General features: G+C 44.1%; 1 protein-coding gene across 6 annotated transcripts in view; it reads right to left on the reverse strand.

Moving 5' to 3' along the window:
• Nucleotides 1–15349, reverse strand: part of LOC106741180 (ankyrin repeat domain-containing protein 17) — a 38284-nt gene that overhangs the window by 18664 nt on the left and 4271 nt on the right. For 2 of the 6 annotated variants that reach the window (XM_014612894.1, XM_014612893.1), the window contains exons 2-20: nt 11831–12271; nt 10373–10520; nt 9860–10140; nt 9419–9704; nt 9056–9357; nt 8718–8933; nt 7812–8456; nt 6787–6964; nt 6102–6682; nt 5619–5798; nt 5215–5425; nt 4698–5123; nt 4257–4589; nt 3970–4128; nt 3068–3433; nt 2774–2928; nt 2485–2660; nt 2267–2399; nt 1415–2160 (exon numbers count right to left, since the gene is read on the reverse strand). In XM_014612894.1, coding sequence (XP_014468380.1) covers nt 1415–2160; nt 2267–2399; nt 2485–2660; nt 2774–2928; nt 3068–3433; nt 3970–4128; nt 4257–4589; nt 4698–5123; nt 5215–5425; nt 5619–5798; nt 6102–6682; nt 6787–6964; nt 7812–8456; nt 8718–8933; nt 9056–9357; nt 9419–9704; nt 9860–10140; nt 10373–10520; nt 11831–12271 — 5963 coding nt within the window. Of the gene's footprint in view, nt 1–1414; nt 2161–2266; nt 2400–2484; nt 2661–2773; nt 2929–3067; nt 3434–3969; nt 4129–4256; nt 4590–4697; nt 5124–5214; nt 5426–5618; nt 5799–6101; nt 6683–6786; nt 6965–7811; nt 8457–8717; nt 8934–9055; nt 9358–9418; nt 9705–9859; nt 10141–10372; nt 10521–11830; nt 12272–13178; nt 13257–14136; nt 14220–15349 lie in introns of those variants that run through there. The other 4 variants (XM_014612899.1, XM_014612898.1, XM_014612896.1 and 1 more) reach the window with 4 other exon arrangements.

Here is a 15349-nt window from a genome sequence, read left to right on the forward strand (position 1 = left end):
TGTCTACGATATATACAGCGCTATCCCTAAAATTAACTCTTTGCATTCGAGGGCTCCGGAACGGAGCCATTTAAAATTTGTCTTCAAACTTGAGGGCTCCGCTATGGAGACGATGCAAATAACTTTCAGTTCATAACATAAGGACAAAGACAAATCGTAAAAACTATTGTGTATAGGATATTCCGCTCTTGCTATTTGCATTTGAGTTTGAAGAGTTTGAAGACAAATTTTAAATGGCTCCGCCCCGGAGTCCTCGAGTGCAAAGGGTTAATTAAAAATCAAATCGAAAAATTCTGAAGCATTTTTTTCTGCTCCTTAAAAAAAAAAAAAAAAAAANTCAGCTCTTATAGACGTAGTGTTTTTCTTTGATTGTATATTGCGAAAGTCTAATACTTTTTAAAATATTATTAAATAAAATTCAGTCAACTACACAATATTTATTTGACAACAACGATGAACAACACGGTAATATGGCTTGCAGGTGAAAATATTCATTAAAAATTAATTAAAAATTGCCTGAGAAGTGGGTCTTCTTCTTTTGTTCAATAAAGGTTTATATTAAGGTTTATACAAGAAATATCATTGAAATCGGTGGATACCATCTCGTGACCTTCCCTTGTGAAAGGAAATTGTTTGTCACAAATTTATATGAAATAAAATTAAATAAAAATGTTTTATATGTATGTGTATATTTATATGTATAACTTCTACAAATTTTACTTTTATATCTATTACTTATTAAAAAAAGATATAGGAATAAAAGTATTTTTCAATAAAGGAAAATAATCCGTGAACTACAAATTTTATACTCCATTTTTATATTCTCGCATTATTATACTTTTTAAGAAACACAATAATGTCATATATTTTTTTGTTAAAGTTTCAAGTTTCTACTTTCGGATACGCTTATTGAAAATACTTTTGTCATAATATATTGAAAAATACGAATTTTTCAAGAAAAAATAGTTTTTCCCGAAATTCGTATTTATATATATTTTTTTTTACTATTAATATTAAAAGCTTGTTTATGTCATAACTATATTGCTGAAGGTTTACTGTATCGAATAAAAAAATGCAGAGAAATGTGAAGTTTTGCAAAAGTTATGGAAAGATAAAATTTAACCTAAGTATGCCATGCCCTGTGCGGCTTTCCCAATATAGTATGGGTTTCTAGGATTAATTTTCTCATCATAAAATTACGAAAAAAAGGAATTAAAAAATTAAAAAAAAAAAAAAAAAAAAAAACACACGAGCAAAGTTCAAAAGCAGAAGGTCTGTTAGTTTTCGCTGCACCGCTGAACTAGTACAATAAATTGAAGTGAGAAAGCATATACTTGTTTTGCTTCAACTTATTGCACCAGTTCAGCGGTGCAGCGAAAACGAACAGACCTGGAGAGAAAATAAGTCTACTTACTTATCCGAAGTGGTACTTTGGGATTTAGTTGAGGTCGTTGAGTTTTGAGATAATGCAGTGTTTTGCGCGAGAAGAGTTTTCGGTGAGCGCTGAGGGGACGTGTCTTTCTCGTTATTACCGGGATTATTATTATTTTTCTTCTTTTTCTTGTCTTTCTTCTTGTCTCGAGCCTTCACGTCGTTGCTACTGCAACTGCCCTGGCTATTTGCATCGATTCCACTGTCACCCTCCTCCCTATCAGGATCCTCGGGGCTTCTGTTCACCGGCGATGGTACGCTCTCTATTCGCTCGCAGCCGTCACCCCCTTCGTGCTCGCTGTCGTCCGCTTTATCGCATTCCTCGTCGCCCGACTTCTTACCATTATCGTCCTTGTCCTCGTAAGCTGTCTCGTTCTTCTTGTATTCCTCATGCAGCTTACGTTTCTCCTCCTTCTTCTCAAGCTTCTTTTTTTTCTTCCTCTCCCGTCTTCGCGCAGCCGCTGCTTTCCTCGCGTCCTCCCTCGTCTTCTCCAAATCGAGCTCTTCCAGGAGTATCGTGGCGTTCTTATTCGCTTTGGCGGCCTGCGTCTCTTTAGCTGCCCTTATCACTTTCACGCATTCCTGACACTTCTCAAGGAGCTCCTTGTCGCTGATGGTCGCTACGTACCTAGTCATCTCTTGATCGCTGGGAAACTGCGTCACATGATTCACCATCCACTTTACCACTTTGATGTGGCCTTTTCGAAACGCAGCCATCAAACAGGAAACCTAAAAGCGTCACAAAAAGAACAAAGATGTATGAAAACTTTACGTAAGCTCCCACAGAGCTTTCTCAAAGAAGCAGACGAGAGTCACACATGGATCTCTTGCGTACCTTGCGATTATCCTGCGAATCGATGTCCGCGCCCGCGGTGTGGAGTAGATCTACGACATTGAGGTGGCCGCCATTCGCGGCCAACCACAGCGGACTGTTTCCCTTTTTGTTCTTCACTTCAACCTGAGTCCCCCTGGTGAATACAATACGCGGCCTTAGTTATGTAGGTTCCCATCGATAGAGTCCGGCGAATAATAATCGCAACGAGAAAGAATTACCTCGACAGTAACAGTTCGACGAAACGGCAGTGACCTTTATCAGCAGCGATAGTGAGAGCGGTGTCGCGAGACGACGGGACAGGTGTCGCATTGACATCCGCGCCTTTCGTAAGCAGTACTCGTCCGACCTCGACGTATCCACCGCTCGCCGCTTCCATCAGAGGCGTGAGGCCCGTCTTTATGAGCGAACAAATTGACTTCGCGTTAGAAATTAATCGTGCCGGAAAAGAACGCGCGCTTATTAGTTACGCATAGCTATACTAAGAACTGAATTCCATGCATTCATCACCTTTGCTCGATGCTCGACATTGGCTTTTCGGTCAAGCAAAAGGCTAACGACTTCGTGTCTTCCTTGGAAACACGCGAGTGTTAATGCTGTATTGCGATTGGTTTCGATTTGAGCGTTAATGTCGCTGCCCATGTCCAGAAGTAACTTCACCGCCGCTGTAAAAATCGTCATTACGGTTTTACTACAGAATACAGAAGAACACGACGTGGTGTATCGGCTCTCAGCAACCGCGCATGCGCACGCACAGTTGACTTTTACGAGCAATTGAACGATTTTACGTGAACTACAGCTCACCGGTGTGCCCGTTCATGGCAGCAAGCATCAGCGGAGAGATGCCCAACTTGGAACCGGTGCGCGAGTTGATCTCGGCGCCATGATTAAGAAGGAGCTTTATTATATTCACGTAACCGCCGGATGCAGCGAGGCTCAACGGGGTGTAATCAGACACGTTTCGATGTTCCTTGTTTGCCGCGCGACTCAGCAAGAGCTCGACCACTTCGTATCTGCCGCCGCTGCACGCGAGCGACAACGGCGTGTCCTTGGTACGTTCCGATTGAGCTTCTATGTCCGCCCCGTGATTCAGTAGTATCTCCACTACTTTCTGGTGACCAGCCGTTGCGGCCAGAATAAGAGGCGTGAATCCCTTCTTATCCCTGTGCTCTGTAATACAAATCAATATTGTGAGAAATTACAAACTTATGTTGGCGCACAGATTGTGTGTATACACGGAGCGGGTGGAATAAAGTGTTGCAGACTGATATCTTGGAAACCACCGAGTAAAATCATACGATTCATGACGACGAAACGCGAGATCAGACGATCGACGATTCGTGATATGAGAGAACTTCTTAAACGTATACCGTAACGCTTCATTCGCAGCCCGCGACAGAAAGTGAAGTAAAATTAAATGTCGCACGATGAGAATGTAGCGTTATTCGATAATTCATTTTAATTGGCACCATAGAAAACATTTAAAATGTTCTTTTAGAGGTGATAACACGATATACTGTGGATTTCTTTTATAAGGATAGACACTCTAACGACAAATCAGACATCGTTTTTACCAAGGTCGAACTCCAATGTTCAGACTCTTACTTGGCTGGGATTTCTCGTGAAAATCCGCGCGAACCAATCGAACGGCCCCCGGTAGTTTTAATTCCATCAAATGCATTACGTTCGTGTCACATTTCACTCACCTATATCTGCGCCCCGGCTTAGCAAAAGTTCAACCAAATCCTCGTGACCACCGGCACAAGCTAAAGTCAGCGCTGTATCGTGGTTGCTGTCCGTTTCCGAGTCAACGTCCATGCATGAGAACGGAGTGGGCGGGACTTGATTGGTGGCATAGCCTCCAACTGCAAGAACATTTATTGCATATTGGCCGGTGATCGGGTAGGCGAAGTTCATCGACGGCAGTTTGTTCTCGGTATCGAGGCAAGGCCTACGCAAGTACGGAATCACACAGCGTCACACAGCGTCTCACCTGCTGCCGGATCCAGTTGATAGTTCTGCGCGGGGAAATTGGGAGTCTGTTGAGCATTGGCAGTTTGTGGTTGCTGGCAAGATTGCTGCTGAGATAAAACCTGATATCTAGCCTTTTTGCCCTTGCCGGTCGTCGGCGCCGTGTACACTTGCTTCTTGTCCGGCGCGACGACGTTCGCCGTGGTCGTGGTGGCCGGTGCTTGGGTCTGAGTGGCCACCTGCACCTGGTTCGTACTGCAAGCTGTCGATTGTGCGTATGCACTCGACTGATGAGGTATACTATCTATTATCCCGGTTGCTCCGCTCACTGGTGGCAATGTTTGCGTGGGAAACGCTGGGCGGGAGCGAGAGAAAAAAAGAAACGATCAATCCATCATCCGTCCGTGCAAACGCAGTCGCACGGTGCGTTACTCGCACCGGCTGCCGTCTTAATCGAACTTACTTATTTGAGAAGACTGTAGTAGCAACTGCGGCTGGAAAGTATCACTGCTAATATGCTGCATACATTCGCGGAAGTGTATACTACCTTGACGGAAACCTTCTTCGAAAGCTCTCAGACGGTTCTTTAACGCCGGGTTTTGCAAGGACTGCGTGCTAGTTAATTGCAAGCCGGTTGATATGTCTGCTTCTATTTGAACGCCGGCACTAGTCACTTGTAGCGATGGTAAGGTTGGCAGGGAGACCGACGGTACCGACAGCACAGGACCGGTGAAGTATTCTTGAGATGCGTGGGGACTTCCGCTCTGTTGGACTATCTGAGTGGTTTGTAAGTGCTGCTGCTGCTGCTGCTGTTGCTGCTGCTGATGTTGTTCTTTACTACCGGATACTTCTAATCTCTTTAATTCCAGTTTCTCTTGATCTTCCGTAGCTACACACGAGAAACAATTCGGAAGGTTAAATATGTATATGGTAATTACTTCGAGTGATAGTCCCATTTAAAAAGAGCTCGAGATAATCACCATCTATAGAGTCGTCGAAGCTGATGGAGCGGAAAATTTCAAACGCATCATCGATCGGTATGTCCGTGCCGTCCTCCAATTTCAAGATTCTTTCGTTCGCGGAGAAGGTCTTCGATTTCTGAGCCCCGGTAAAAAACGCGCAAGCGCTTTCCCTGTATTTTCGCGCCAACTCGGGATCCGCTTGCTCGGGAAGATTTTCTTGCGGCGTTTGCTGCAGAGAGAGAATGCGCTTCGATGTGAATCCTAGTCTACAACGGGTGCTTTAAGCCTTAAGAAATTGACCGATCATAATCGAGTCATAGGAGAATAATCAATTGTGATTGGTTAATTTCTTAAAGCTTAAAACACTATTGTAGATCGGGACTAAGAGTACCGGCGAGTACTTAACTATTTCCACGGCTTACCTGGTTCACCTGGCTGTGCAAGTGGTGAGTATGCGTAGGGTGTAAATGCGACATCAGTTGAGTGGGCATTAATATGCTACTCGCATTGTTACCAACTACATTAGCTTGCTGCTGGGACTGTTGTTGTTGTTGAGGTTGTTGCGGTTGCGGTTGCTGCAGTTGCTGGTGTTGCTGCTGTATCTGAATTTGAGGAGAGAACAGACCCGTTAAAAATATCGATCTTACGCGCGCGTTGCGTATTGTATGAGAAAACAGATCGTAGATGTCATACATGCTAACATCTCTCCCATGCATTCGCTTGTAAAATATTCTTAACGACTCGATCTGACACATTCTTATTACGAATGTCACTCAAAGTGCTCGAAGGGATTCATCCCAGAGCTCCGATTAAAATGCGAGAATTTCCAATGGAAATTTAAACAATATCGTATCATGTTACGAAACGTATGGAAACAAAGCGAAGTAAGGGGAGAAGAAGTCCACCTGCACTTGATCTAGCTGGAGTTGCAATTGCTGATTGAGCTGCTGCAATTGATGAACCTGTTGTACTTGATAGGTATGTTGACGTTGCTTTTGCTGATATTGCTGCTGGAGCCCGGCCATGAGGCTAGCCTGCGTTTGCTGTAATTTCGCCACCGCCATGCCGCTCGCAGCCTTTCGCACGTTTTTCCCTTCCTTCTTAGACACCGGCTTAGCCTTCGGACGATCGCTTATAGCAGTGTTCTGGCTAACGTCGCTGCTCGCGGTGATAGGCTGGGAAACAGCTATGACGGTCGGGGGAGTGGAGATACTCGGCGGACTCGGTGTGGTTGTCGAGGAGGTGTTGGAGGTGACCAACGAGACGGCAGTCGTAGTGGGTAATGGTGCGAGTGTCAGGGGTGGTGAAGAGGGAAACGTACTCGTGGGGAACGTCTCCGCTGTAGTCGGCGCGACGGACAACGTCTTCTGGAACTGCTGCAGTCCCATTATCTTACCGTCGAGGTAAGCGCTGCAGACCAACGCCGCATCGCTAGTCCCTTGGTACGTTAATGAAGTGCCAGACATACCAGTATTGCACACCAAACCTTTCGAACAGAATAGGTCATCGGTTCAACGTTATACACGTTGTCATTTTTTTTTCCAACTAGTATTACATTTTCGACGAGCAATAATAATGAGAGAGGAATACCATGCGGAGATGTTGCCGATTGAGCTGGTAAGTCGATATTCAGCATTCCGGGTAATAACGCTTCCGCTTCAGTCGGATCCTGCGGCTGCGTTTGCTGCTGAGGTTGATTTATTATGGAATTCCGTGGACCAGAAAATAAGTGACCGGCGCCCTTACTTTGTAATTCTCGCTCTACCCTCTGAAAAAAGATAAATTAAAATGGTAAGATTTAAGGTTTCCGCGTCCTTATCATGGCTGTTCTTCTTGTTTAATGACGTCGGAAGGGAGAAATTGTATGCCAAAATATATTACGGTATGAAGTGCAGTGAAGATGAAAGAATATACACGCAAAATGTCACTCGTGATCGATTCAGTATACTTGCAAAAATGTCTGGACGCTTTCCTTTAAACTTCAACAATCAATAAATAGCCGAAGTGTAACATACAACTTACATTTTTAACCTATCTCTTTTCACGATATCTTTCTCATGGCTATTTATTGATTGCTCAGATTAAAGGAAAATATTAAAACACTTTTTTGCGTGCTGAATCGATTACGAGTCAAATCGATCATTTTGTGCATATATTCTTTTAACGTCACGTATATCTCTATATATTTTAGCGTGCAATTTCTCGCTCCTGACGTCATCAAACAAGGACAACCATCAAAGCGAGGACACAGAAGCCTTAAAGGGGAGAGGGGGGACATATTTTTCATCTAACTCGTTAGTTCAGATCCACAATGGGTGTGATTATAAACCCTTTGTTCTAAGCATTAAATTGTAATTGTAATTTCTAGCAAAAAGCGTTTCTAACGTTATGAGATGTTGCAATTCCTAATATTTAAGAGTTATTAGAATTTTTAGCAGCACGTCTTGTGTCAGAAATGACATCACATTTTATTACTTAGAACAAAAGACTCAAAGCTTATCACACCTATTGTGAACTTAGATTTAGCTCCAACAACAGCAAGAATTCTTATGAACTTATTTCTTCCGTCAAGATTAATTAAAAGGACATTATCATGAGAATAACATAGGACGTACTTGTAATTCTTCAAGTATTTGTTGCTTATGAAGGATTTGCTCTTGTCTAGTATTTTTCCGACTTTCGCTGACATTGACCCCTTGCGTAGATGTTGACGTCGGGCTAAGGCTAATATTAGGTTCTGATAGACTCGTGAAACCTCCGCTGCCTTTATCGAGGATATTGGTATCATCCTTGGTAGTAGCGACAGACTCTCCTGCGGGCTGCGAACGAACCTGTTGCGCTTCGGCTGAGGTAAGGCTCATATCAGGCATCATGGTCACAGATCGATTTTTCCTTAACAATGACTTTTGCGTATTATGTTTCGGCTGGAGATTTTGCGCCTGTTGTTGCTCCGCAGTCTGCTGCTGCTGCTGCTGCTGCGGTTGCGCAGATGTCTGCGGATGAGGTACGTGTTGCTGATGACTTATATGCTGCTGATGCTGCGGCTGTTGTTGCTGCTGCTGTTGCGGCTGTTGTGGCGGCGGTTGTTGTTGTGGTTGTTGTTGCTGCTGCTGCTGTTGTTGTTGTTGCGGTAATAACATAGGAGCAGGTGCAGCATTATGCGGCGCGCCCATCATAATGCTGTGAGGGTAATCCAGTAGGAGTTGTACAACAGCGGTGTGGCCACCTTTTGCTGCTTCGATCAGCATGGTGGAATTATCCTACAATGTATATCTCATTGAATTGTATGAATCAATCCGAATTTTCCATATATTTGTCAAAACAATAGAAAAACTAAAAACGATAAGATTTAACATGTGCGTCAAGAGATAGTTAGCATGTTATATTATTTTTTTGTGGATATTACAAGTTATAGTCAAGGGTTCTCGCTCTCATGTTGTGTCTGAATGCGCGAAGAAAATAATCGTGCGAACGAAGATGTTATTCATTCGAGTATTATCATTTCAAATATGTGGGCTTACCTTCAATTTATGAAATGGGTTAGCCGATTGCGCCAAAAGCAGCTCCACCACAGCGATATGACCACCAGCACACGCCAATGAGAGAGGAGTGTGGTCATTATTTGTTGTTTGTCGATTGACATCGGCACGCTTTGAAATAAGGAACTGAACTGTGCACAGATGACCAGCCCTGCAAGCTTTCATTAGCGGAGTCCTACCTCCCTCTGACTCGTGTTCCTATAACACAGTAATAAACCAACGTATGTAATTCGTATATTTAACAAAAGTTGAGCCAAGTAATTCAACGAAAATTCACGCAACTTGGTGCTACTAAAAATTCGCAGTTATTAACGACATACCAGATCAGCTCCATACTGAAGCAGAAGATCAGCAACATCGGTATGACCGTTTTCACAGGCGTATGTCAATGCTGTATCTCCTGTTTGAGTTTGAGCGTGAACGTCCGACGTCGACTCCAGTAAATACCGGACAAGATCTAAGTGTCCTTCTTGGGCAGCCTCCATTAGAGGAGTGGATGCTCCCAACTCGACGTCGGCACCCGCTTTGATTAGAAAATCAGCTACTTCGAGGAAACCTCCGCAACAAGCCAACGTAAGCGCCGTCTCCTGAGTTTCCTCAGTTTGGGCATTGATGTTCGCGCCTGTGCAAAACGCAAGTTCAAAAACGGACAAGTTTAAACGATTCGAAACAACGTTACGTACCTTGACTTAAAAGTAACGCCACCATTTCCTCATGGCCCTCACGTGCTGCTTCCATCAAAGGCGTGTAACCTTCGTCGTTAACTTCCTCGATGTTAGCACCGCGTTCAATTAAAAGCATTGCGAGGTCCACATGGCCTCCGCAAGCAGCTAATGTCAACGGAGACTCGAAGCTGTCCGTCGGCATGTTTACTTGGGCACCTGAATCTAAGAGTAAGCGCGCTACTTCTACGTGACCATCCATCGACGCTTCCATAAGTGCTGTATGCATCTCATCGGTCTTATGTTCCTGTAACAATTGAAGGTGCCATATTAATGAAACCTTGAAAATATATCTAACGTTTATCCAGCCGTTTCCCCTTCTTTGCTTCATACTGAGCAATATTTGTAAAAACACCCATTATATATAGGTTTTCGTGAGAAAGCGACAGAAGAATACTGTACCTGATCTGCGCCAGCCTCTAGTAAAAATCGAACCATCTCTAAATGTCCTTTGTAACAGGCCAATGTTAATGCTGACTCCTTAAATTCATTGGAATGAGTATTGATGCCAGCACCATGTTCCAGCAAGATCTTAGCGACTGGAACATGTCCAGCACTTGCTGCCTCCATCAAAGGTGTATGGCCATTCTCATTGTGATCTTCAACATTGGCTCCTGCTTCCAACAGGACACGTACCACATCCTCATGACCACCGGCACATCCGTACATAAGAGGTGTATTCCCTATGATAAAATATGATTGAATACGGCTGTTTACTTTTTTAGTCAACACGATGTCACGCCACCTTAAGAATTCATGCATAGATTGTGTGTGACGAGGAATTAAATGTACTATTAAGTCGACGATGTTACATAAAGTAGATATAAAGTACAAGATTATGTAAAATATATATGATTATATCAAGTATGATGTTGCGTGTGAATAACTAATAAATAACTAAGCGTGGAACTTTACCAGAAGTTGACTGAGCATTAACATCGGCACCATGAGCGATAAGCAGGCTCACGATATCCACATGTCCAGCACTCGCAGCCTCCATCAAAGGAGTACAATCCCCTTTGATACCTCGGTCTTCCACGTTAGCATTCATTGCTAATAGAACCTGTTTCATGGAAAAACTCGTTGACAGACGGTTTTCATCAGTCTATAAGACTAATTTTGATTTAATTCGCTTATTTCCTGATTATATCGTTATAATGCCAACTTCACGTCATTTAGAAATATGACAGATAAACAAGAGAAAAAAGTTGAAACATAATACAGGTCTGTTCATATAGTTGCACTAACGTAAGTAACTATAATATAGGTCTATGCTTAAGATAAAGTGGATGTATGTACATTTGATATTGATGGGAAAGAAAGAAAAGTTGAAAAGTTACAAGATAGTTCGAGAACCGCGGATATAAAGACCAGACCGGATGTTAATATATTAAATATAATAAAGAAAACTTGATACAAGCAGTGAACATTTTTCATAACTTGTCTGAGCAATTAAATATATTGTTAACTTTAGCTAATTTAATATAAATTACAGTGTGTTGCATTCAGCAATTACATAAGAATAACTACAAAAGTAGATAAGCATAATAACAAATGTAAAGATTCTCTGCAAAATTCAAATTTACTTCTCTAAATTTATTATCATTTCAAGCAGTAGCTATCACTTATTAATATGATTCTTACAATATTTTAGTAATATCAGAGAATATTATGTGGACAAATTTACATCGTTCATATTTCATATATATACTAATATAGAAATCACGGAATTTTGTACTACAAACACACATACACAAAACCAATTTAGAATAAGATAATCTACATTGTGCTGTAACTTTAAGTCAATTATAAGATAATTTGTATAAATATTACAGGGACGTTGAATGACATAATTTTTGCACAAATCTTTTTTCTTCCTGTTATTTTCTTTTTTTCATAAATGATAACAACTGCTGTACCAATTTATTATTACAGTCATTTAAAATGAATTGTTATCAGTGCGGTGACAATCAACTGCTTGCACATATATTTCAAATATAACAATACTACGTGTACCAATCAAGCGAAATATATTACAAAGTTTGTACGACAAAGGCATGTAGGTCTCTTTTCTATCACATAAATAATTCACATAAACTTGTAACTCACAATTATATAAACTTATTCGATAAGTCTACACAAAATAAAATCCATCGTTCATTTATCACGCATATCGCCACAAAATTGCCTGTTAAACGTGTGTACCGGGAATTACTTATCCACACGTATAACAGTAACACACGCCCATGCACTTTGGTAAGATATCTCGCAAATGATCATCATGATAATTTTGCATTAGGATTCACACTGATCGCACCTGTGTGTGCACGAATTCACATAGATAGGGAAATGTAAATACATTTGGATCCAAACCTGAGCAAGTTCGTAATAACCCGCTGAGCAAGCCAAGGAGAGCAAACTCTCACCCTCCTCGGTGGTTTCGTGAACACTCCGTCCCTCTGTTAACAATTTTCTAACGGTACCGACGTCACCGTCGGTACACGCCTCTATAAGAGTGCGCTTTTCGTTAGGTGTGCGTGGATTGTCACTGCGCATACGTGTTAATGCTGCTGCCGCTTCATCCAATGCACAAGAAACACTAGATGTTAAACGTCGAAGCACTTCGTGGTCAGCTAAGTGCTTCCCATCACCCGATGATAACTTTCCAATACCAGCTGCCTCGAGGAGGGCCTCGAGACGTGCTTGAGTTTCAGGATCCACAGAACGTTCGGGGTCTTCAGGAGTCAACAGAAATTTTGAAGTCTCTGGGTGATCTTCGTCTATCTCAACTTGATCAATTGCAAAACACTCCACCTACAATCATATAAAAAAAAGGGGTATTTGTAAAACTGAAAACATAAAACTCCATGCATACACAGGGGAAAAATTAATCATTAGATCAAGAACAGATATCGTCATGTATTGGCAAGAATATCATAATCTTTTTAGAAGATTCTTAGTCTTGAATTGAGTCGACGTGATACATGCATCAATATAAATTCAATCAAATCAGGACTAAAAGTTTCCTAAGAAGATTATGATATTCTTGTTTATATATGAGAACATTTATTCTTGATCTCTAAGACTAATTTCTTCCGCGCAAGAGACACAAGACACAGTGATATACAATAGGGTTGGTTACACGCCTCGCGCTCTATTTACGACCCACCATGTGATTCTCACACTATGAACATTCAGACATTTTTGTGACGATACATAATGTACGAAAGGAAATATGTGGAAAGTCGACAAGAGCATTGTCAACGGCACGTTCATTGCACGACACTGATTATTCCTTGCGGGACCTCCGTTTCCTATTCGTTGATATATTTAACTCGCCTTATACACGAACAATGTAACGTACAAAATTATTTAAAAAAAAACTAAGCTCGGATAACAATGCAGCGGTACGTCTGTTTCTTGGTATCCGAGCGGTGAATTAGCGCACGAGCAGCTCTACAAACAGAATTTGTATTCTTTTATCAAAAACTTCCAACGTGAATGTGAAATATGTATCGCTGAGTCATTTCTTCAACGAGGCACACACGCGATATATCTGCGGAACGACAGTTTAACGGATCCACGATTCGAGGAGACACGGAGGTATCGGGATCCCCGAACAGTACTAACGAGCTTCCCCTCCCCCTCCCCACTCATGCGTCCGCGACAAGAGGGAACACCGCGAGGAATTGAGGTTATTTTTCGCACAGAGTCGAGTTACCGGGAACGTCGGCGGCGACGGCGGTGACGACGGCGGCGACGACGGCGGTGGTGGTGACGGCATCGTTGATCGACGGAAGGCGGATAAAGGCGTGTGTACAAATCACGGAGGCGCGCATCACCGAGAGCGAGATGTCGAGAATCGAACGCTCGTTGTGTGCAAAACTATTTACCAGGAAGCTATTGTATCGAAGAGTGGAGAGGTGCCACCGCGGTGCTCTCTCACTCTCTCTCTCTCACTCACTCACTCGCTCTCTCTCTCTCTCCTTCTCGCGCGTGCATCAACGTACATCAACGCGTTACCATCCGCGAAAAGTCCTGCATGCACCCACCTAGGAGGGTATCGCGGGGGAACACGACGACGACGTTGATCGACGGTGCGATCGTTCCGCGGAGAGGGCGAACGCGAGACAATCAGCGTAAATCGGGAACACGAAGTGAAAGCAAGTAGTCGCGTATTTTTTTCTTTCTCTCTCCAGCACGATCACGTCTAGGTCGCGTGGCAGAACAATAAGCAACGACGTTTCCCCCAAACGACGGCACTGACACTTACCACGCGACCGGTGAACTCCGCGTACTCGCGTAACTACACATCGCGCGTCGCCCTGCTGTTTTTTTTTCGAGTGTCACCGAGTGTGAGAAGGCGGTACCCACTCTCGCGCGTCGGGAATGCACCTTTCGTCCGTTGCTCCCGAGACACACGATGACGACAATCACGACGAAGCGACGACGACGAACGACACGACGACGCGCTGAGATTCGTTCGAGGTTCACCCTTCACCTCCTCCTCCTCCTCCTCCCTCCGCCGTCGCTGACCACGATTATGTCCGATGCATAAGTAGCACTTGAGAAGCTTATAACGCGAATCTCGCCGTGGAAGCGACGGAGGCCGTTAAAGCGCCGTTAGTAAGACATAGAATAATATGGTGGCTCTGTTCTCCGCGATCGTTTCCACGCACACATCGGGCAGCAGGCGGGCGCACACGGGGACACGGAACGCCACGACGACAGCATACAGACGGGTCCAGGCTGGCGAGAGAGAAGAACGATCGGGCTGGCTGCGCTCGCGAACTGGCGAATCACATGGCGATGCGTTGGCTCGGGGAATCGGCTCTGCGAAGTAGCCAGCAAATCTCTCGGGCGAGTGTGAGGCGAGCAACAAGAACGCGAAAGACGTGCGAGAAGCCCGCTGGGTGGCGCACCGACGGCGATGCGAGCGAACGAACGCAGGCAGGCAGACACGCTCTCGCTAGAAGAGTGCTCGCGCATCGCGCTACATATACACGTACACGTAGCGCTGGGCACACGCACGTGTGCGCGCGGTACGTAAATGCACACACATGCACGCGCACACACCCTTCGTGCGGCCACGTCCGTGTGTTACACGTGATACGCGTATCTGATCCTTATAGGCCACTCACACCGCCGTACTTACGCGATGTATATACCGACTGCTAGTGAGCGAGTGCCTCAACCAGCTCTACGAGAGAGAGAGAGAGAAAGCAGACGTATGTGCCGCGTGTATCTACACGCGCAGCACTCACACATCCGTGTGTTCCATTCTTTCTTTCCCTTCTCTCGCTCGCCCGCTCACTCGGTCCCTCTTTCATTCCTTCTCACTCTCGCGGAGCACACGATGATGCCAGGAAGGATGGGAACGGGGAATATTCGAATCGTGCACCTCGACGGCGGCAGCGCCACCGCCGTGGCAGCGGGTCGCACTGCTCTCGTGAACGTCAAAGAACGGAGGGTACGACCATCGTCGTAGCACGCACACACTATCCTCGCACTGTGGTGGAAAAAAAGAAGGCGGCAGGGTCTTGGGAGAAAAACGCAAGGACGGCGGGGTTCGGGGGGGAGGAAGGGAGGGAGGGGGGAGAAGGGTGAAGATGTATGGAAGGACGGCGGTGAGTGGGACGAAGAAAGGACGAAATTGCTTGCGCGATTTGCAATATATATATATATATATATATATATATATACACAGATGTGTGTGTATGTGTATTATATGTGAGAGAAAGAGAGATATGCTAGTGATGTCGGCGATGTCGTTTCCACGGTAGACAGCTATTAACACACATATATATATATACACACACACATACCGATTATATAACTTTTCCTCGACGCACGGATTCCCCATTCCTCCTCCCCGTCCTCCCCCCCCCCCTC

Source organism: Dinoponera quadriceps, unplaced genomic scaffold (genome assembly GCF_001313825.1).
Source record: "Dinoponera quadriceps isolate SergipeBrazil2010 unplaced genomic scaffold, ASM131382v1 scaffold475, whole genome shotgun sequence".
NCBI lineage: Eukaryota > Metazoa > Arthropoda > Insecta > Hymenoptera > Formicidae > Dinoponera > Dinoponera quadriceps.